General features: G+C 37.6%; 1 protein-coding gene across 1 annotated transcript in view; it reads right to left on the minus strand.

Annotated features, from left to right (window-relative positions):
* RSPO2 (R-spondin 2) overlaps positions 1–23,890 on the minus strand; it is a 165,712-nt gene that overhangs the window by 35,930 nt on the left and 105,892 nt on the right. The window contains exons 4-5 of the mRNA XM_081503064.1: positions 20,184–20,327; positions 18,013–18,201 (exon numbers count right to left, since the gene is read on the minus strand). Of these exons, the coding sequence (XP_081359190.1) occupies positions 18,013–18,201; positions 20,184–20,327 (333 nt within the window). The remainder of the gene's footprint in view (positions 1–18,012; positions 18,202–20,183; positions 20,328–23,890) is intronic.

Here is a 23,890-nt window from a genome sequence, read left to right on the forward strand (position 1 = left end):
AGCTCCAGCCAAGTTAAGTATGTGTGCTTTATAACAGACACTAGCCAGAAATGCAAATGATTTCTATAATGTTTTAATCCTGTTATCAATCCCTTGAGACACACCCCCTTACCCCTGATCTCTCCCCTGGCTGTGGTTCTACATTTTTATGGCATGTTTTATAAAAGAAAAACACTAGTAAAGATACCCGAGTTTCTGGTTTAGAAGTCCCAAGAGATGACACCGAGGTGTAGACTTGGATGGTTTTCTAATTAAAAAGTCAGATGGTCTGTTTCTCTGAAAAAAGCTTCAGTTCCCAGTATGTGCCTGTGGGTGTTTTGGGCCTCTTGGCCCAAAGCCATTTAAGATCTGCCTCAACAAGCCCCTTCCTGAAGTTGGGTCTCTCAAATGGAGAGTCAGGATATCAAAGAAGATTTGTATACCTTAAATATGTACTGTTTTATCATAATTTAAAAAATATATTTTAAAAGAACTTGGAGATCTGAAGAACGTAAGCACAGTTTTGAAATGAAAGTCATTATATAGAAAAAGCAACTTGACAAATTTTAACAAATAGATGAAAAAAGAGTCAAATACACTGACCTATTATACCTTATTGATGAAAATGCCAATCACATGTCCCTTCTGATGAAGTTTTTTTGTTGTTGTTTTAGGGTTAGTGTGGGTGAATTCAAAGAGTAGCATTGACAGGTATACACTACTTTGTGTAAAATAGCTAATTAGCAGGAAGCTCCTAGCAGCTGCCTGAACACAGGGAGCTCAGCTCCTGCTCTGTGATGTCCTGGAGGGCTGAGATGGGGGTGGTGGGAGGGAGGATTAAAAGAGAGGGGGTATATGTATACTTACAGCTGATTCATGTTGCTGTACAGCAGAAACTAACACAACGCTGTAAAACAACTATCCTCCAATTAAAAAAAAAAAAAGGTATAATATACCTCCTTTATGAACCTCAAGCAAATTGCCATCAACATTTTTCTATGGTGCCTGTTCCCTTCTTTCATCATTTGGTTCTTGCTTTTATTTCAGCTGTAGCAGCTTTCAAACTTTTCAAATCTTGAATCACACTGTTAACACAGCTCGTGGTTTGTAGAATATCTATTATAATGAGAAATCATACATCTTACCAGAAAAATGCATATTTTATTAATTTCTATCAAGCCTGGTGATCAACAAACCCTTACACCAAGAAGACAGCAATTGTATTCAGACTCCAGAATAACTGTTTTCAACTCATCTGGAGCTGTGGCGTAGACCAGAGTCAGAACCCATTAAAGAGCCCGAGAACAGAGCTGCTACAATTCACTCTCTTATATTCTTCATCTAGAAATTATCTTCTGTGGTGGCTTTCTGTAAATCAAACTGCATGGAAGTCTACAACTTGGGTATACAAAAGCTTCACCAGATCTTTGGTCTAGATTGTGCTGATAATAGTAACAGCTGCAACAACTAAATGTGTTAGTCACTCGGTCATGTCTGACTCTTTGCAATCCCATGGACTATAGCCTGCCTACCAGGCTGCTCTGTCCATGGAATTCTCCAGGCAAGAATACTGGAGTGGGTAGCCATTCCCTTCTCCAAGGGATCTTCCTGACCCAGGGATCGAACTCCAGTACTGCAGGTGGATTCTTTACCATCTGAGCCACCAGGAAAGCCCACAACAGCTAAATAAGTGAGTACAAAATAAATAAATAAAATAAGTATAATAAAGAGTACATTGAAATCCTTTATACAGAGGTAATTTCTGCACATGGTACATAAATAAATATGGAACATTTTTATTTTGTGTTTTGGGGCTACATCTGTAAAATCCACTAAGATAACCCTTCCAAGATAATTCATAAATTACTTAAAATATTAAATGCAACCAAATTTACACCACCATAAGATACCACTCTGATAAAGGTTCATTTCCATCATAATGGGCATCAGTCAGACCATGAGTAAACTTAACACCAAGTGAGGAGTCGGCATTTAGGTGATCCCATTCTGTTTTTAGTGGCTTCCCTAGTAGCTCAGACGGTCAAGCATCCACCTGCAATGCAGCTGACCTGGGTTTGATCCCTGGGTTGGGGAGATCCCCTGGAGAAGGAAATGGCAACCCTTTCCAGTATTCTTGCCTGGAGAATTCCATGGACAGAGGAGCCTGGAGGGCCACAGTCCACGGGGTCGCAAAGAGTCGGACATGACTGAGAGACTAACACACACATTCTGTTTTTAAATAAAAAAGCAGCTTGGTTTCACAGTTGGCAGAACCCAGTAATGCTGTAACTCTGAAGTGGTCCTTGATTGAACACTATATAAACAATATAGTAAAACTAAGAAGTGAACTCTTTATAGTTACTGTTTAATAGATCAGGCAGGTTATGCCCACTGAAAACTGACCCAGGGAAAAAACATGAAAAAGGGAATAATTTGAATTAGGTTATGCAAAGGTACAAAAACAGATGATTTTGAAGAAATGTAATTTATATAACTTTCTTTCAGGGCTATAGAACTGCCTTGAATTATCTACCACCAATTATGTTTTCCATTAAACCGCCACCATCTATAAGCCTTTTTGAGTGGGGATGCTCTGTGCCAGACTTTGCAAGTCAAAATTCTAAAATCACTTTAGGGAATCAACTCAAATCAGAAAACTGAGATAAGTATCTCCAAGTGTCCAAAGAGCAGCCCCAGTCTTTTTAAGAATTGATGAGGGTGGCTGCATTGTCCATGGTGACAGAATAAAAGCAGGCAATCTCTTCCAGTTCTACAACCAATACACATTAGATTTAGAAGCCTTGGGGATAGCAGAAGATTGCTGGCATCCTATGTAAAAGGGGAAAATATATTAGCTGAAGAGCTAAATGTCCTATTTCAGTCTGTGTGAACATTCTAAAGATCCTATTGTATAACCATGACCCAAGGCCTAAACCTCTTGAAAATTCTGACATTACAATGATCTCCAAAGAGATACACTGGTCTCCCATTCAAGTACTAACCAGGCTCAACCCTGCTTAACTTCTGAGATCAGATGAGATTGGGCACATTCAGAGTGGTATGGCCATAGACTCCATAGAGATACATTGGTAACAATGGTATCACCTAATTTAATCACACAAGAGTTCAGTAAATTTAATTTCCTCTATGTCATAAGGATTAGAAATTAAGATTTAAATTTAGGAGTCTTTTGACTCCAAAATACTTTGATTCCTTTATAGTACTGGCTTTGTAGCCTAAAATATCACTAGGAAGTACAATTTAAAAGCTCAGTTGTTTCCTTGGTTGACAAAAGGGAATATCATCTTGTATTTAATATACAAAATATTTTTGTCCCCCTTGGGAAAATCCAGATAATGGGACATGAAAGCTTTTTTCCTGGTCAACAAGAAAACTATTTCTCTAAGTTCACGGGTGAGGGCAGTTTTGGCTAATAGCTAATTCTGATTTTATCACTATTAAAAGGAATGGATGCTAAAACTTTTTTTAAAAGAAGTCTGAATGTGTGGACAGCAGTTCTGAAACAAAGGTCTAATATGAACTTCTCCTGTTGTTCCTTTTTGTATTTGAGCTATCTTTGTTTCCTACAAGGCTTCTATCTCCAGTAGCGGACAAATGCTCTAATTTTCTCAATATGGAAAATGCCAGCATTAAAGCCAAATAAAGTCGAGTTTAAGATAATTACACTAGATTTCGTCAAAGCAACTTGGCACTCATAAAAATTCAATCCCAGTTAGCTGATGAGATTTCATCAGGCTGCTTAAGAAGCAGGGAAATAAACAAAATGGAGAGACAATGAAAACAATGTGACAACTGTCAAACAAAATGCCGAGCGCAACATTGAACATATCCCTAAATGCAGCACAGAAAGCACTAATTCTCATCCCTGCCACACACACATGCACACACACACACACACACACGTGTGTGTACAAGAATAAATGACCACAAGTTTTGAATTTTCAATCCATCTTTCATTGTGCATTCATTGCATAACACTGATTGTGGAATCATTTGTTACCAAATACTAAAAGTTGCATAAGAGATGAATAACTTAAGGACTGTCCAATTGAAAAAAAGGATTTTAAAATATGGGTGCCTAAGAGGTCACCACCCTTGTTTGAACTCCTTTAAGCAAGTTCTTGATAAATGTAAACTATTATAAAAGGCATGGTTCAAATTAGGCTACTACCGATGTTATAGTTTTGCAACCAGATATGCTCACATGTCATCCACCTGGTGGAAAATTTCACATCGTGGTTCTCAGGATATACAGGTCTTATGTTTCTGATAAAGTAGAAGCAAACTGGTAACGGCAACACACTGCACTGCTTCAAACAGGGCTACAGAAGTTAGCCAAATAACTCTTAATTCAAAGCATATCTGATGACTGTATTAGGTCAGTCTGTGAGCTTAGAGCTGACAATTACACCAAATAGAGGAAGATCTGAAATGCTACAGACACTTGACATTTGAAGTAGCAATTACTTTAAATTACTCAGGTTATCAATATGATGCTCAACATGAAAATACAAGAATACTACAAGAAATCTTTGCACACATGCAAGACATGCGTGTGGTTTCCTCCTATGGTTTTGATGTAAAATGAAAAGAGACAAAAGGAACGGGAGTCTACACAATATACATCTTACAAGAATTAGCATTAGTTACTTTTTATAATTTCATGTCATCAGAGGTTTATTTCCTTTAGAATTTTCAAGAAAGGGATATTTTGGAAAGTAGATTTTTTTTCTATACGTAGATATTTTAAAAAATAGGCTCTTTGTATCAGCCAAAGTCTGTTGTACATATTCTCCAAGATAATAATCAAAAGCTTATTATGAATTCAAGTTTCTAGTTTTTGGTTATTATCTAATAATTAAATCAAGACTATATCAATGACATAGGACTTTTTCACCAAAAAGTGAGCAGAAAAGATGTTAAGACCTGCCAGAATCTTCCCCTAGGAACAAGGGAAGATAATGCCTACTGAATAAAAATGTTTCATTTTGAGGCAGCTCAAGATGAGATCAAGTTGTGTTTGGAGCATATCATGTGCTTGTCCATCTAATACCATATTTAACTCTATGTAATTTGCATACCCAATTGAAAAACTGTAAACTAGCTAAAGGCAGGATTGGGGCTGTCTTATTGGTCCATCACAGAATCTTGCACAGTCCACCTTAATGAAAAGCATATACTTTATTGAATCAGCCTGAGCTGAGTTTTATACCACTATCTGGAGAGAAAACACTGCAAAAATAAAGTGCCAATCAGTACAGGAGACGTACATATGCAAGAACATGAAAATCCTAGTCACAGCACCTCTGAGGAATTCCCAGAGATAACTATATGCTGAACAGAAAAGAGGCTGTGTGGGTGCTCTGTGATGACCTAGAGGGATGGGATGGGAGGGGTGGGGAAGGAGGCTCAAGCCGGAGGGGATATATATGTACTAACAGCTGATTCACTCTGTTGTACTGCAGAAACTTAACACAACATTGTAAAGAAATCCGACTCTAGTTTTTTTTGTTTTTTTAAACAAAAGGAGGCTGTATGGAAGCAAGAGCTCTAGGTTTGGTGTCATAAGCCAGAACCAAGCTTTGCCCTTATCCTCTATTACCCTGGGGAGTTCACTCATCCTCTCTGCACCTTAGCTTCTGCCATGTAAAGGAAGGGATGTAAATGAATGCAACTTCAAGTTTTGTTTTAGAGAGAGACAAGTTTCCCCCCCGCCAAAGGAAAACTCATACAAAAACCCCAAAACATAAAAAGGAAAAAAGTAGTTATTCTCTCTTAGCCAGGGTGAGAGACCAGATACTTCCCTGCTGGCCCTCCTCCTCACAAGCCACGAAGCAACCCACGTCCTGTGAAATCCTGCAGAGAATCTAGTTTGGCTACTCCTGGATCTATGTCTAGAGACTTCTTCCCTTCTATGGATCCCATCCTCCCCTCAACCTATGGATCTCACTCTCTCAAGATTAAATGACTAATACATAATTGGGTTTAAGAAATTGAATTCCCATAGCAAAAATGTCTTTAGGTGCAGTGAAGCGACCCACATTACTGTATCTATTATACATCCATACCCTATACCTATCCTTCTTTCTGAGTAACAACTTGGGTAAGCTGGAGGTTTGTAAATGAATCATCATAAATCAGCAGAAGCTCTCCTCCTTGTGATAATTCTTCAGCTAGTCTCAAATTTTTTCTGTCATCGGTCAATCCATGAGGCTCAATTTGGTAACTATTAATTTTGAAGAATTTACTGAGTTCACTTGTTGTCTCCTTTCTATTCATTTTGCCCCAATTTTTCCTTTTTTGCTTCCTGACACATACATTATATCAAGTAGATGCCCCATGACTACTTATATGGTAGCTATACACATCCATTTTTTATGTTTTTGCTCATTTGATCTTCTCCCTCTACTCAATTTTACTTACTCAAACCCCCCCCACCATGACTCCAGATCTATATTCTGAATGTATCACCTTTTCAGCCACTATTAACCTTTCCTAGTTATACTGCAGCCTTCATCCCTTTCAACATTTGAGGCTTGCTCTGTCCTAGGCCCTGTGCTAATCAGGACACTCAGTGGCTGTCCCAGCCATTTCTAGAACTGTTTCAGTTTTACCACCTAAATTATACTACGTGTGCACGGATGCTCAGTCGCTCAGTTGTGTCTGACTCTTTGCAACGATATGGACTGTAGCCCATCAGGCTCCTCTGTCCATGGGATTATCCTGGAAAGAATACTGGAGTGGGTTGCCAAAATGAGGTTAAAAGAGTTTAATGTTGAATATGCTGAAACAACTGTTAACTGGAATGCAAATTAACCTACATTCTCTCCTCCTGGCAAAGGATATTACAATCTTCTAGGTAAAGAGAATAAAAAGGCTTTAAGTAGAGATGATCAGAAAGGAACAGTGGAGAAACAGAACTGGATAAGCAGTTATTTTAAAAAGATGAAATAATAACAACCCATATTTTCTGATCCTTGATCCCACGCAAGGCAAGGTACGGATGATGTTTAATCCTCTTAGAAATCCCATGCAGCAGACATCTATTATTATGTTCCAAATATAATACATGCTGAAGCATGGAAAGATTAAGTAAAAAGTTTGAAAACTTTACAAGTTTAGGTGGCTAAGCAAAGATCTGAGCTTGATTTGTGTGAATGTGAGGTAGAGATTTAAAGGTAGGGCTGAGGTCCTAGGTAAGTGGGAAGCTAGTGATGCCTTTAGAAATGTTAGCCATTCCCAGAAAAACAAGGTTTTGCAAGGATAGTAAGGTAGGTTTCAGCTGCGCTTAGTTTGACATGCTGGCAGGATATCTAAGGGAACATCGATGGCCAGATCTGTGGGATTGGGGCCCAAACAGATGATTCATGCTGAATGAGAGCATGACTAGGTACGAGTAAGCCCTGGGAAGAGTGGAAAATACAGCAGAATTAACAAGGAAATGACAACAAAATGTGGAGAATAATAATTCACCAACTTGCATATATGCTCACTTACTCCTCACAACAATCCCTTGACACAATATCACCAGTTCATAAATGATTACGTTTTGGGAAATTAATTTGACATATGCCATTCAACCAGTATGGTACCAAGAGCAGTATAAACCAAATTTACAACTCTTTCCACTAGTTTTTCATACTGCTTTTTTCCAATATACCCTCATTCACTGCCATTAAAGGTATAAGATAGAAGGTTGATGACTGTTTATCAAAGATACCCAAGTTTGTGTTGGGGACTTGGAGAGTTAGAGAATTCAAGGGAACAAATACAACATTATTTCCCATCCCACACCACAAACAATGCAAATTGATAACTATACAGTTTTCTCCTGAACAGCATTTAACTCAGATTCGTGCTCAACCCAGCATTCCAGGCAGCTGCTAGTAAACAACATGCTAGATAAAACCACCTTAGATTATACAATTGAAATTGGGGCCTGTAGAATCATTTCATCCTTGCCCTGAATAATATTTGATTTGCATACTTTAAACTGTCAGAATACTCCAAGATGGCTGGTAAAGGACATCCATTCGAAGGGTAACATCATAAACTAGAAAATAGGGAAAAATACACCCAAGGGTCTTGGTAAGTGGCAAATGGAAGCGGCAGTTGCAAATATAGTTCAGTTAAGTGTTAGTCGCTCAGTCGTGTCTGACTCTTTGCGACCCCGTGGACTGTAGCCTGCATGGAATTCTCCAGGCAAGACTATTGGAGTGGGTAGCCATTCCTTTCTCCAAGGGATTTTCCCAACCGAGGGATCGAACTTGGGTCTTCTTGCTTTGCAGGCGGATTCTTTATCATCTGAGCCACCAGGGAAGCCCATAGTTCAGTTAAGGTGAATGCAAAATGTGTCTAGATCTTAAAAAAATAAACCACACTAATACAAACTGGGGAATGGCTTGGCTTAGAAAGTTGGCAGGAAAAGATTTAAGGGTCACAGTGGACGGCAAGTCAAGGCAAAATCCTGTGCTCTTTAGAGAAGCAAGCATTACAGAAAAATGCATAAACATCAGAACCCAGAAGTATTCTCTGGGAATTCTCCCAAACTCAGACTCTGCTCGATGCCCTGCCCCAAATCGAGACATGCAGTTTACCTTCTTCCTGTGTGTATGTGCTCAGCTGTATCTGACTCTTTGCAACCCCATGAACTGTAGCCTACCAGGCTTCTCTGTCCATGAGATTTTCCAGGCAAGAATACTGGAGTGGATTGCCATGCCCTCCTCCCGGGGATCTTCCTCACCCAGGAATCAAACCTGCATCTCTTGCATCTCCTGCGTTGGCAGGCAGATTCTTTACCACTAAATCCACCTGGGAGGCCCATTGCACTGTACCAACACACCCTCAGCCACTCCCACCTTCAGTCCGTGTTCTACCAAAATACTCCCACGCTCAGAAGTCGCCTAGGACTCCCCTTTGTTCAAGATAAAATTCAAAATCCTGTTCTTTCCAAAGAGGGGCCTCACACACTCAGTTTACAACTTGTATTTTTGCTGTGAGCTGCTTACCACTGCCATCCTCAATATCTGAGCTCCAGCCAGGCTCTTCTGCTCAGCCTCCCTTGGACACAAGAGGTACTCCTTAGCATCTGTATCTTTTTCCACAATGTTCTGTCTCAAACAATCTCCCTAGTCAAACATGTTTTCCACCCACCTCTCCTATATGTTTTGCTCCTCAGGAAGCATTCCCTTGCACAACAGCTAAAACAGGATACGTTTCCCGTCATTTCAGGGCGTATAATGATACTTATATTTACAAATTCAATTTTGTTTCTTTGGTTACTTTATATTACATGTGTTTCTTTACTTTGTAATGTACATTTTCTTCATCTCCAACTAGACTATAAACTTTTGTTTCTATCACCCCCCACTCCCAATTTGCCCCTTTCTTTAAAACATAAGATTTAAATAATTGATTTGATGAACCTATAGACATGGCCAGGGGAAAATCACAGATTGCATCCGAAGCTCAGCCTCACCATGTAATATCTGAATTATATAAGGGAAGTAAATCTGAAAGAGGCATTAGAAGGTACCTGGTAACATATTTTAATAAAGTCAATTTGGAATTTCCCTGGTGGTCTAGTGGTTAAGAATCTGCCTTGCAATGCCGGAGACATGGGCTCAGTGCCTGGTTGGGGAACTCAGATCCCACATGCCATGGGATGACTAAATCTTCACTGATGGTATAGTTCCATAGGGAGATAAACAGTAAACAAACTAGAGTGCATTCATTGCATGATGCTATGAAGATCCCATGTGCCACAATTAAGACCCAACACAGCCAAATAAATAAATATATTTTTTAAAATCTTTAAAAATAAAGTCAATTCAACTCAGGATTTACTCAAAATCCACGTGGTTCTCTCATGTCAAACCACTTTTAAAGATTAAAATAATTGAAGGCCAGGCTTAGAGAACAAATATCACAAAAAGGTATTTAAAATGTTAGTGTGGGGCCTGAGATAATCACCAGAAGTAACTCAGCATCTAAATACACAACTTCTGAACTTAGTTAAGAACATCTTACCAGGTAGAAAAGACACTTGGCTTATTGACAGGCTCAAAGCATAGTTGGCCTTCAGTACAAATGCACATTTCCTAGATTCTCTGGATAACATGAAGTTCTCAGCGGATTCAATATTCACTAAAAGAACCTAGTGGGTGACTGCATTCAAATGTAACTGGTAAGCCAGAAAGTCCTGATTCCATGATGCCTGTTCCTCTGTAGACTCATAGTTCACTATTAAACCTTCTCCCTTCACTGTGGGATAAACACTCCCAAGTTGCCCTCCACCTCCAGAAACATACATATGTTTGACACGTATGTTGTTGAAGACACTGTCTGCCGTACTACTCCTTGCTCTTGGTATGATTTCCCACTTGAGAAATCTGTTTAGTGTTTATCTCCTCATGGAACTAGACTATTCCCCTTACTGTGAGAATTATTAGTTTCCTTAATTCTGCAATGTAAGTCTCACCCCTGTGCACACCTTAATGTGTCTGAAGTTGAAGTATACATACGTGTGTGTGTCATGTATAAATGTGTGAATATGCATATACATTCATTATACATATATGTATGTGGGCATGTGTATATATTCATATGTTTGTGTATATGTATTGGTATATATATATGTGCTGTATGTATATACATATGCGTACGTGTGGTGATTTTCTCTCCAAAAGCTGTTATTAAATTGACACTATATTTTATAAGTATTCATTTATTTTTAATTAAGATAGAATCATAGCCACATTTTCCCACTACCTGGTAGGAAACCCAAGGTCAAATTTTTGGCCCAATTATTTCACCCAACCCATATTTATATGGCCCATTCTCCTTGTCAGTCCTGAGCTCTAAGTTTTTCCCAGTTCTGATCTTTAAAAATTTTTTTTGTTTTAGCATGTTATCAAATACTTTTTACATTAAGTTATCATGAAATCCTTTGAGTAATGGGCAGACTGTAGGGTATGACACCAATTACTAATGTCTCTTCACAATATCAATTCAAATAATTTTACTCCTCGTTTCCAAAGTCCTTAAAAACAAGAAAATAAGGCTGCTACACAGATTATTAGGTCCAAATATTACACAAACAAGTCAACTGTAAAGCAGAATCTACTGCCCTTAACATTTTGAGTTCCAACTGGAATCAAGTTTGCCACCTGAACTTTGCCCCTCTCTGCTGCACAAAGTAATTTTGTCGTCTTAACCACTTCTGTACGATGACAACATGAACCACGCTGGGATTTGAGTAGAACTCTGTCATCATTTCCATGAAAATGTTTTCTTTCTGCGTCCTAATCCTGGAGGATATCCATGAGTCCAACTGGAGGTCAATCCAGTAGCTGGAGTATTTACAGGAATCTCACCGAGCGAACCGCCTGTGCTCTTTTTATCAACACCGTTTAAAGTTCCCAGAGAGGTGTCTGATGAGGAAAATAAGTTGTTCTAAGAAACCATTAGGGGATTTATACTTGAGACTCCCTTATCTTATAAGGGAAAAAAAAAAAGTCTCCTGTAAGAAGGGGGAAAAAAAAATCTACCACTGACACCATGTGTGTCCTATTAAAGTTGTTTTTATTTTAGAGTGTTGTAAAAATTGTTTTATATATTTTACATTAAGATCAGAGTAGCTTACTGCTGGGTAGAATTCATAAAAGAAAGCCTCCTCCAAAACGTTCCTATCCTTGCCCTGTTACACATAGACCTTCAGTGGCATACGTAGTTGAGAAATCCTTTTTATGAGCACCCATAAAAGAGACTAGTACATGTTGCTCCAGACTCTAATTACATGGGGCTCATAGAGATTCCAGACGGGAAGCTGCAGAGAATGGCACAGAGGTGTGGGTTCACTCACTCACTCCCTGGCCCCTCGGGCAAGCAAGCCTGTGCCCAGGACAGGCTCAAAACGCAGCTGGGAGAAGAGGCTGCCTTAAATCCCCTCCCTCGCTCCATGTGATGGGCCAGAAAAAAGCCCAAACAAGGAAGAACAACCCCGCCCCCACCACCACCAACCAGGTGCCATTGGTTATCCCCTACCCACTTTTCCAGAAATAAGTTAAAAAATTTAAAAATAGTGTGTGGGGGTAGGAACAGCAGCAAGAGAGGGGATACACCCCAAGACACAGCCTAAAGGCTCATTGTTAAGACAAATGAAGCAGGACTTACAGATACTTTACTGAGAGAAATGTTTGGGAAGCAGGTGGATCTTTGTTAAATGTCAATTTTGTATGATAAGCGTACATTTACATTTAAGATGTGGCTGCTTATGAGGGACCGCCCCAACTTATAATCAAAATAAAATAAACATTACCACTCGCTGCCATGTGTCCAGAGTACCCGGGAAATAGTACAGTTTTCTTAAGGTAACTAACACAAATCACTGATTTTAAAAGAAACAATTTAGCATAGTAAACAAAAGGGCGGAAAGAGTTCCCCTTTTCTAGATGCTCTCTTCTTATATAAAAATTTCAACATCTACATTCTTGACAACTCTGAAAGTTTCAAAAGAGAAGAGGTTTTTCTCTTATCCTCTCTCCTCCAAACTACTTTTGAGGTTGGCATGTATAAAACAGACCACATAAATTGCAACTCAAATATAAACAAAATGTAGAGAAATAAAGAACATATGTCTAAAGCATATTTTCTTGACCCCATCTACTGAAAATGTGCTTATTTTCTGCTCTTGGTTTAATCCATCACAATCTACAATCATCTTTAGTTATAGTATCTAATACCTAATCCACATGTTGCTGTCAGTTTATACACAGAAAACAAAAACTAAAGAGGTCTTATTAATACTGCCTTTAAAAAGTAGATGTTTACACGAGATTCTGGTTCTAGGTTGCTAAACAGGATTTTCTTTTAGATCCTATCAAGTTAAAAGCCAGGGCTTCCCCAGTGGCTCAGCAGTAAAGAATATGCCTGTAATTCAGGAGATGTGGGTTTGATCCCTGGTGTGGGAAGATGTCCTGGAGAAGGAAATGGCAACTCACTCCAGTGTTCTTGCCTGGGAAATCCAATGGACAGAGGAGCCTGGTGGGCTACCATCCATGGGGTTGCAAAAAAGTCAGATACCACTTAGTGACTAAAGAACAACAGTTAAAAGCCACTTAAAAACATAAAGTAGATGCTGGTCAAATAATGTCACATGAGAGGAGGAGTGAGTTATTTTCAAGTTTAAATCCTAAGTAGTAGCAGTTTTTATATTTAAATTTTAGCACAGTCCTGAGAAAATATGACCTAGGGCTTAAAGAATTGCACCATATTGTTACTAACAGCTGCAGTATGGTATGCTGAGGCTGCCATGAGCAAAAAAGACAGAAGGCTATCTGTGCATCTGTCCAAGCATTACCTAAATTACTTTAACCATCTGATTGCTTAGATGTGTCAGAAAGAGAGAAGCCATTCCAGGCACCGAGCTACTAGAAGTGGGGTTGGGTTCAGATCCCAGGGCTCCTGGTAGGGGCAGAGAAGAGTGCTAGGTGGTTCTGTGGGCACAACCTCAATGGGAGGGCAACCTTGAAAGGCTAAGGATGAAAGAACTATCTTGCACTCGCACTTTTCCCCCCAACAAACTGAGGGCCAATGATACTAAAATTAAGGAAGGAAGAAGATGGCCTTCTCCTGTAAGGTAGGAATGACTGTAAGTAGGAATGCTGGAATCGAAACAAAGCCAGTGACCCAACACTTTGCATTTATAAAATGACCTTTGAGGTATGTTTCACTAGCTATCTCAAGCGGGAAGACATTGGGAGGAGATAGTGATGGCAGAGTGTCATGTTTTTAAGAAACATTTAGTAAAACAAAAATAAAATGATGCATTGAGGTGGAGGGAGAAATAGTTTAAAGTCAGCTACTTTGATGTTAGACTACTATGGGTTTATCTTTGCATTTTATAATAAGGAACAAGGAAAAGTTACAGGTAAACATGAGCTTCCCACTCTTGGCTTTACCATTAATAATTTGCTACATCTCTGTGGCCCAGTAAGAGAATCCTAGATCTCAGTTCCTTCCTCTTCTCTAATAGGTAATGGGAGAATCAATGATGTTCAAAAAACATAGCCATTGAGTCAAGAGCTAAAAAAAAAAGAAGAAGAAAATTTCCCTTAGGTCTTCAAAAGATCTCCTTCATTCAGATTTGTGATCAAATGTTACCCCCTCAATTTCCCTGAACACCCAGCATAATACACCCCCAATCCAGTCTTTCACTCGCTCCTTATCCTGCTTTACTTTTCTTCACACAGCTCCCACCTCCACATGAAATAAGGCACTCATCCACTTCTCTGATGTCATAATACCCACTAGAAAGAACTGTGTACCAACAATTGGTACAGAGCACTGCTCAGTAAACACCTGATGAATAAATTAAAATTAGTTGTCATGGGACTTTACAGATAGGACAGACTGTTACAGCTTGAGGTGGCATTGGTCAATCCTGTGAAAGACTACTGTCCCCTCCAAATGACATTTCCCCCCACCATACATGAATGTCTCCCAACTTTGTACCTCAATAGCCATGATTTTGTTCTTCCATTTGTCACTTAAATATGATAATAGCATATTCATATTTTTCTATTAATATATTGCCTAATGTACAACACAGTGCAGACTTTAAATTTCTTCCATTTAAAGCTGCAGCTTATATATTAATAGGATAACTTGGTCGCAATATGATGAATTCTATTAGTGAGCTCAGGGTGGGAGGGAAAGAAGTGAAGCCAGTTACATCTGCTAGGGAGCCAAGTCCTCATTTTTAGTAGTCTGTTCTTTTATCTCTTGTTTCCTACACTCACTGTTCAATTTTTTCCCTCTAACTCATTGTCACTCTTTCCCTTTTTCCCATTATCTTTTTATGATCCCCTCCTCTTTCCTTCTCCATCCTCCTTCTGTCTTTCTCTGTATCTCCCACTAACTAAACTAGAAGTCATTTGAAGATTTTACAAGAATCTTGCTCAGTCTTTGAGAGTCTTTGAAAAGGAAGGAGGAGAGAGGAAGAGTGTGAACTGACAGATGGAAAAGGCTGTGCAAATGCACAGTTGTAGCTACTGGAAAAGTGTTCGGTTCTTGGTCATAAAAAATCTTCCTGGGCTTACCATTCTCTTCCTCACCTTTCACATGACAACCACAAAATATATCCATGTCATTTTTGGCAATTAGTCTTAGAATCATTGGATTTTAGAACTAGACTGGATCTTCAAGATTGCCTACCCCAATACCCTCAATTTAAAATAGGAAATAGAGGCCAGGAGAGGTTAAGTGACTTGCCAAGGATCACAGAATTAATGAGCTGACAGGGTGCAGAGACCCAGATCATTTGATCACCAGACCGGAATCCTGAAGAATGAGTGTCAGAAAAGCCCAAGGAACTCTACAGATTACATCATCAGAAATGAAAGAGAAGATAACTGTTCAAGAAAAGTTTGGAAATGGACGCTTACTTCATGTCATATATCAATCCATGACTTAAGATATTTTCAAATATCCTTTCATTGTTTCAAAGCAAATAAGCATTGATAGTTAAGGAAAAATAGGCTAAAGCATTACATTGTTGTTTTGAAATCTTACAGACATTTATTGTTTCATTTTTAATAGTTTTTAGTGTAATATCTTATATATTTACTTAGGACTACTCCATTTTGCTGACCTCTAACTTATGCCTCCAGTAATGAAAAGCAGCTGATTTTAATGTGCCTGTGCTCTAGTGTGAAGGAGGTTAAGGCTGCGTTTGTGTGCAATCAGGTTAAGATTGGCTCCAACAGGAGGAAAATCCATACATATGTTGAAAAGATCTGAAAAATGCCTGTATTCCCAACCTGATTACGACTTACATTTTTGCATGGTTTGTCAAAGCAGATCACTGAAATCAAGTCAAGATGTAAAATGGGATAAAGTGGTTTTCTTCTCCATTCTTCCATTAATCACCATGACCTACAGAAAGAAAGGAAGCTTTTCCTCTCTCACCTGAGGCAAGGTGGGATACTCCACTGGAAGTTATGCCAATTTTTATCAATTGGTGCTCAAATTCCAAAATTAATTTTCTAGCTTTCATTTCCTACATTTGTAAATAGAAGTTATTTTATTGCAGAGTCATTTTCCATTTCTATCACTTTTATGTTAGTTCCTTTTTTATAAAACAGAAAACAAATTCCAGTATAACTTTTTAAACCTACTAACTTTAAAGGTTACTTAAAAATTGAACTTATTAAGCAGAATATGTCGATAGAGGGATTAGAGCAATAGCTTGTCTCTGCAAATGTCTATCCTAATAAATAATATTTGGCAAAACCTAAATGTAAATTAAATAAGAGTTCATTACTGGTTCACTTGTCAAAGAAAACATTAACAGATGATACATAAACTTTTGTTTTGACATGATTTTAATTGCTACAGTGTCAGGTTATATCTCTTAAGACAGTACACTGCTTTTGGAAGCATAAAAAAAAATGCAATACGCATTATAGGTTAAAAATCTAGCTGTTATCTACAAAATTCTCAACAAGACCAGGGCTAAGTCAAAATAGTTTCTGAGGGGAGGGGGGCATGCTGGTTCTTGTTACACATAAGCATGTTTGTTATAGGAGCATTTTCAGGTTAATTTTTGCTATTAACGTAAACCACAATTGGGGGACTACGTTGCTGGAAGAGGAGTGGGGGGTAGTTATATAAACAATATACAACAAAGAAAGCCTTTATTCCCAATACCTGAATACATCGGGTTTGTTTTTAGGCACAAGGTTGCAGGTTAAATGCTCTCAGCTATCCAAGAAGTGGCTTATTAGTTTTGTAAGAAAATATTTTCTTATATTTTAACTGAAAAATACCCAGTTTAACTGAACAAAACCATCCTTGTTAGTGCAAAGCAGACCCAAAAAAACTTTGTTTCAAAGACTCAGCAAAGAAAAGCAAAACTAATTCAAGAGGAAAAGCTGCCTTCCTAATAGTAGCTTCTGAATCTGGATCTAATAGTTCTCAAAAGGCCGACTGGAGTCTTCAAGTCTTACAAGTTTTGTCTTCCTCCAAGGATCACAGACATTCCCTATGAGGCAGCAGAATATGGATATAAATCCATTCTAAGCAGATATATATTCTTCTCTGGGCTACAGCCACAAAGCTGAAAGCTATGCCCAACAGCAAGAATGAAGGCAAATGAAATTTCCTACATGCAACTTTCTTTTTTTGCTCTTCTATTTTGTGCACTAGAAAAATCCTAACTTCATTTTTGGCAATGCAGCATCCGCTAGTGATAAAATAAACAGTAACAAGAGATTATGCTTTCAGAAGCGCAGAATCAGCTAAGAACTGCATTTCAACATACTGACTCGGCTCCAGCCAGCACCTGAGCTATGCACACTTCTCCCAATTTGTAAGTGGGCCTAATCCTGTTATTACAGAATAATTACTGCAAATCAGCACAATTACTACAAAGACACAAATAAACATACACATACTAGTAGCTGTTTTCCACAAATTATTATCAAAACAGAGAACTGGCTAATTGTGGCAACATTAAGACAATGTTTATTCCTCCCAGTGTTTGGGCAAGTTTATTTTAAGTTGTCATCTTCAACTAGTAGTGATACAGATGATTTTACGGATTCCATAAACCTTTCTAATCTAAACTCTTCTCAACTGAAAGTTGGCTGCTTCTCTTAGAGCAACATCTGCAAAGGCCTGATTTCATAAGAACTGGTTTTTATGGTACATTAGCAAGAAAAAGAAAAACACTGACACACACACACTTTTAGAAATCTCGTTTTAAAAGTTGATTTGTAAAGCTGTCTTCTAAATTACTTTCAAGGTATCATGAAATCAAACAGTCATTTTATATTCTTCACAATTTAAGCATTTGTCTCTAAGGAAGTTCAATGTGAAATTTTACTCTCTTGCCAATGTTATTATCAGGTTTCCCTCATGGATAAATACTCTTTATTGGGAGCAAGGGTGATTAGGGAGGAGGAAAATCCAGAAAGCACATAGTCCGCAATAGGGATTATCTGAACTCACCTCCTGGACAATGCCTCATGGCCATCTTACATCTCCTGGATTCAGCAATGGTTGGACATGGTATCGTGTCTTTTGCTGGCTTTTTAACAATTTGCCGTGTTCTGGTTTCCAGACCCCACTTAAATCCACATGTGCGATTATTTCTGCTACAAGTTCCCCATTCACTCCAGTGGCCAACCTCACATCCTTCTAATAGAGCAAAAACAAACACAGATAACAATTTGGTATTCATTTCTCCATTGTTACAAAATTTATATAGCAGTATTTCTCTACTCCTTCACTTTCAGATACCAAAAATTAAGCTGTACAGTCCACAAGACCTGTATACACCTTTTGGGAAATTTTGGCATTATGGAGTTACAGATAAAAGTAAAAAACTGCCACACAAGTAATTTAAAAACTATTACTTTCTTTTTGTTCTGGTTCATTTTTTGATGGGATGCTAACTGGTCCATTCTAAAGACATTGAATATATTATCTTTAAAAGATTCAACAGCTAAAACCTACAGTAAAATATACTGTTTTCATACCGTGAAGAGGAGACAAAATTTTACAGGTAAATTCTGCATGCCCCCACTGAAGTTCAAAGTGTGTTAGTTTTAGTTGGAAGTAAATATTAATACTTCATGAAAAGGATAGGGAGTGTATTCTGCATTTTCTGAGTATCTCATTTCCTTTAATAGGTATCTGGAAACCACAGTATATATTTCTTATTCCCTAAATTGATGCTCTAGTTTGAAAAGTAAACAAATATGATCAGATATTTGAAAATGTATGTTTTCCCAGGTATGTAAAAACTTTTAGCATCCTCCTTTTTTAACTTCATATAATGAAAAATTAGGCTACTCTGCAACTCCCCTGGGATAAAAGAATAAAAATATACAAAGTTAAACCTCATCAAATTCACCATTAAAAGCCCCTAGTGTAATAGCAGAAGAGGACTCGGGCACAGAATCCACACACAATGAATATTTCTTCATTCCAGATCTCATAGGGCATCATGGTGACTCTTAGGTTTTTCGAAGCTATTTAAGATTTTTATCCAGGGGAATGCATAGGACTACTGTTAATTTGTTAATGCTTAAAGGTTTCATAAGAATTTCCTCTGGACTTCTGTAATTGGTATGGGTCTTGCCTCTCAAAAACAAATCCAACATTTTGAATATGCTCTTTCGGTGACTTTCTATATTTTTCAATAGGGTGTTGCTTATATTCAAGTATTAATTCACACATATATAGGAACATAAACACACATTTCTTCAAACATCTCTCATTTACTCTGCAAGCTTTTAAATATAGTTACAGACTACTTTGGTATTTATGCAGGAAAAAAGTTCTCAACTTAAGTCTCCATTTTAAAAAGATGGAAAGTCTCATTCATAATACATTGCTCTGTTGTACACCATATCAGATATAAAACATGGCAAATAACATTCAGGCATGTTGAGGGGGCGGTGAAGATGCCATTGCACTTGATTAGATTCAGGCATTTATCAAAATGTAGGTACTGACAGATCTTTACATTTTAATCAGTGGCATAAAAAAATGCCACAAAGTTTTTTTTTTTTCACAAAGTTTTTTAAACACACAAAAAAACCCAAAATTTTAATTATTATTTACAAATAGCATATATGTGCTACATACCTAAATTTAGTAAAATTGTTTTAATGCACTTTGCAACATGCAGTCAATCATCAACAAAGTATATGTGGCACACAAAAAAAATCTCTTCCTAATAGATTTTTATACAAATGTGTGGCTAAGCAAGAAGCTATAAAATTAATACACATAATGAAAATGATAGACTAACCACATGACACTGCTTAAACAGTTTCTTGTAAACAAAATGATTTTCTCTAACAGTTACTAATAGATAATTAAGAAATGGATATATTACATAGATCATAAAAACATTCTCAGCATTTAAGTAGTTTAACCTAATGTTTTACCAGTACATTTTGTAGCAAAATGTAATTTATGAATACTACCCAATGGCAGAATGACTAAAGAACTCAATAGCAAAGAACTTCAGTAATTTTCAGTTCTAATTAACAACAAGAGAACCAATTCATTTTTAGGATGAATACATCCAGCATGCATTTCCCCCCACCCCAAGAAACTGGTGTTAAAATAAAAGTGGAAATTTGAAAGTTATATGAAATACTACTCACCCACACATTCCATGGTTTCATCTAATGGTGCAAAACCATCTGGACATTCCTCAAAGCAACGGCCTCTATGCAAATAAAAGCCCACTTTGCACTTGGTACAAAAGTCTTTGCTAAAGCAAGAATCACAGTTTTCTATTCTGCATCCTAAAAACAATTTTAAAGAGAAAGAAAATTTCAGTCAAACAATTTACTGGTTTTGCAAGTAAAACTTTCATAAACTCACCAGTTAGCTCAATTGGAATTCTAGTGGTCAGAGAAATATGTGTTTAGCTCATTAGTTTCCTGATGCCATCCCCTTCTACATCACTCCTACCTCTTCCAGCAGCTCACCACATCAATAGGCTGAGACAAAATTGCAGCCCGAGGCCCTAGGCAGCATGAGACCCTTCAGAAACTTTTGCAACTCTAAATGGCATTAAAATGAAGCTTAAAAGGAAAAACACCCCCACTACAAATGGTACTGCTGCTGGGATTGTAGTCTGTTCTGCTCTTCCAAATACGTACTATGTAAAATGCAATGGAAACAATCTAATCAGTCTCTTCTGTTCTAAGACAGTAAATTAAAATTCTGTAATGCATTTGCTTACATCAGCGGGTGTCAACCAGGAGGGGGACTTTAGGTCATTTTTTGGAAGACCCACAATGTACCATACAGTTCCACTTCATGACAGTCCATCAGGGTGAGTGGTAGTACCCCTATTTTGCAAATAAGAAACCTGAGACTAAGTCAAGAAGTTGGTAGTGGCTGAGTTGGTGTGAGAGCCCCTACACAGACTGCCTTCTAAATCTATTCTCTATAACACATTAACTGCATTTCGTTGGAAACAGTTGATGAAAGAGAAGTACTTTCAAGTCTGCCAGGTATGGTTTTGACCTTGACTTCTAGCTCTGACCTTCCCAGTTCTTGACTCTGAACAGCTATTTATACATGCCTCTCTGAGTCTCTATTTCCTTCTGTATAAAACAGGGGTGTCACTAACTTTGTAAGGCTATTGTGAGGATTTGAAATAATACATGTAAATTGACTAGCTCATAATAGGTAGTCTGCACCAGTGGATTAGAAACATGTATTTTTCCATCAAACCATTCACATTACAACAAGGTATAAAGAGAAGCAATAATTTAGACTTGTACTCAAGATCAGATTCCCTGGTATGCCAGTAACATCTGGGCCAGAGGTAATTGGCATGTATAGGTGAAAATAAATAGACTCTAAACTACTCTTCAAGGAGAAAGGAAGGAAAGGTTGGAGAACTGGTTAATTGAAAGGTGAGGTTTTCAACAGATTAAAGTACATTATTACTTGTAACAGATTTAATTGCTGGCAATTAACAGCACATAAAGCTCTATGAAAACTCCCTGGCAACACTTTTACTCACTTAACAAGCCTCTGAGTAACTATTTGGTGATTTAATGATTCAGAAAAGCTTTCAAATCTAGTTTCTGCAACTAAAGATATAATTGAACAAAAAATGTAACCAAAACATGAAATTATTGAATTTCAAAATTTTAAAAATTAAGAAGGCAAAGCCAGAATGTGGACTATAAACACTAAAAAAGTTTCTGTTAAAACAATTACAATATAAATAATGACAGTTTCTAGACTTATAAAAAGACAGTGGCAACTCATCACCTTTAAATTTTGAGTCTAAACAGGACTTTATGTATTAAATGACCACCCTGAAGCAGCTAATTCAACTTCTAAAATGTTACCCAAATTTACAATTGGAAAACCGACGATGTGTGGGTGAAAGTCCATAGTCAAATTATACTATTGCTCTTTTAGGGGAGGATGGTGGGCATAGAAGAACAGTTTATCACCCTATAAAATGTTCATTTGTAGTCTTAAATGCTGTAACCTATATTTTAATAGAACAGTGATCTATTGCTGGTCAGTAGCTTCTTAACCATGGTCAAAATACATGACCACCCTGTCCACAAATTGTTGGCTTTCTTGCTACACTTAAAAAAAAAAAAAGCAAGCTACCCTTCCTGTTAGCAGTATCATTTTCCAAGACATAATGATAAACATTCCAAAGTATAAAACAGAACTAAAGGGTGAAGAGAACAACGCATTATATTTTAGAAAAGAGAAGACTGTACACTTTATAAATCAGCTGTTATCTGTAAGATCTGATTTTAACATGGTCTGCACCAACAAGCCTTTTGGCCAAAATGTTATAACAATATGCATTTGGAAATAATTTTACAAGATCCTTTCCTGATCGTTACTGTTACCTGTTGGTCCCTTTCCTCATTTCATTCCATGCTCCTAATACCAGTCCATAGAATGTGGAATTTCTGGAATACCTATCATTCTCTCTAAAGTCCCTTCTTCAGGTGTAAATCTGGCTAAAAGAAAGTTTAATTATTTGTTCTCAAATTTAAGTACAATAAAATATTGATGCATTCAAATTGTAAAATACTTCAACCATGAAAAAGCACAAGGTGAATTATAAGCAATGACTGAGAATAAGCTCCAAGCCACATCATTAAATGAAAACGGCAAGTGCAGGGTATATAGAATACAATGCAATAAAACCACTACATGAGTGTAAGTGTGTCTGTATGGAGTAGCTTAGAGAAGTTAATTTGGGAATGGGAATAGTGGAATTTTGAAATGTTAAAAGTTATATTTCTGAGCCACGAATCTTTTAATTGTAATGTATTTATGTACTAAAAGTAAAACAGAAAATGTATTTCAATACATACTTGTGACCTACTTAAACATATAGAAAATACCACTATATTAACATCCTAAATGAAATTCTTTTGATTTTTACCAAGCAAGATTGAATAAACAAATATTACCCTATTCCAATTTTTTTTTCAGATTCAGAGGCATGAAATTATACCCTTTATATCATATGCATTCAACCTGCCTTAGCCTTCGAAATAATCACTTGACCATCTCTTGCCAGTATCCTTTGTTTTCACAAGTTCAGTGGTGCTTTCCAAATCATTAGGAAAAAAGCTAAACATTGTTTATTCATTGAAGCATTTAAGTAATAGCTTTGATTGGTGGTAAAGAATCCACCTGCAATGAGGGAGATCCAGGTTCAGTTCTTAGGTCCAGAAGATCCCCTGGAGAAGGGAATGGCAACCGACTCCAGTATTCTTGCCTGGAGAATCGCATGGACAGAGGAGCCTAGCGGGCTAGAGTCCATGAGGAAACAAATAGCCAGACATGACTGAGCAACTAACACTTTCACTTTTGATTGGTGCCAAGTTGTAATGGTTCCAAATTGAGAAAGGAGTGCATCAAGGCTGTATATTGTCACCCTGCTTATTTAACTTATATGCAGAGTACATCATGAAAAACGCTGGGCTGGATGAAGCACAAGCTGGAATCAAGATTGCCAGGAAAAACATCAACAACCTCAGATACGCAGATGACACCACCCTTATGGCAGAAAGCGAAGAAGAACTAAAGAGCCTCTTGTTGAAAGTGAAAGAGGTGAGTGAAAAAGTTGGCTTAAAACTCAACATTCAGAAAACTAAGATCATGGCATCTGGTCCCATCACTTCATGGTAAATAGATGGGGAAACAGTGACAGACTTTATTTTTGGGGGCTCCAAAATCGCTGTAGATGGTGACTGCAGCCACAAAGTTAAAAGATGCTTACTCCTTGGAAGAAAAGTTATGACCAACTTAGACAGCATATTAAAAAGCAGAGACATTACTTTACCAACAAAGGTCCATCTAA

This window comes from Giraffa tippelskirchi, chromosome 6, assembly GCF_054371585.1.
Source record: "Giraffa tippelskirchi isolate mGirTip1 chromosome 6, T2T-mGirTip1v1.2.pri, whole genome shotgun sequence".
NCBI lineage: Eukaryota > Metazoa > Chordata > Mammalia > Artiodactyla > Giraffidae > Giraffa > Giraffa tippelskirchi.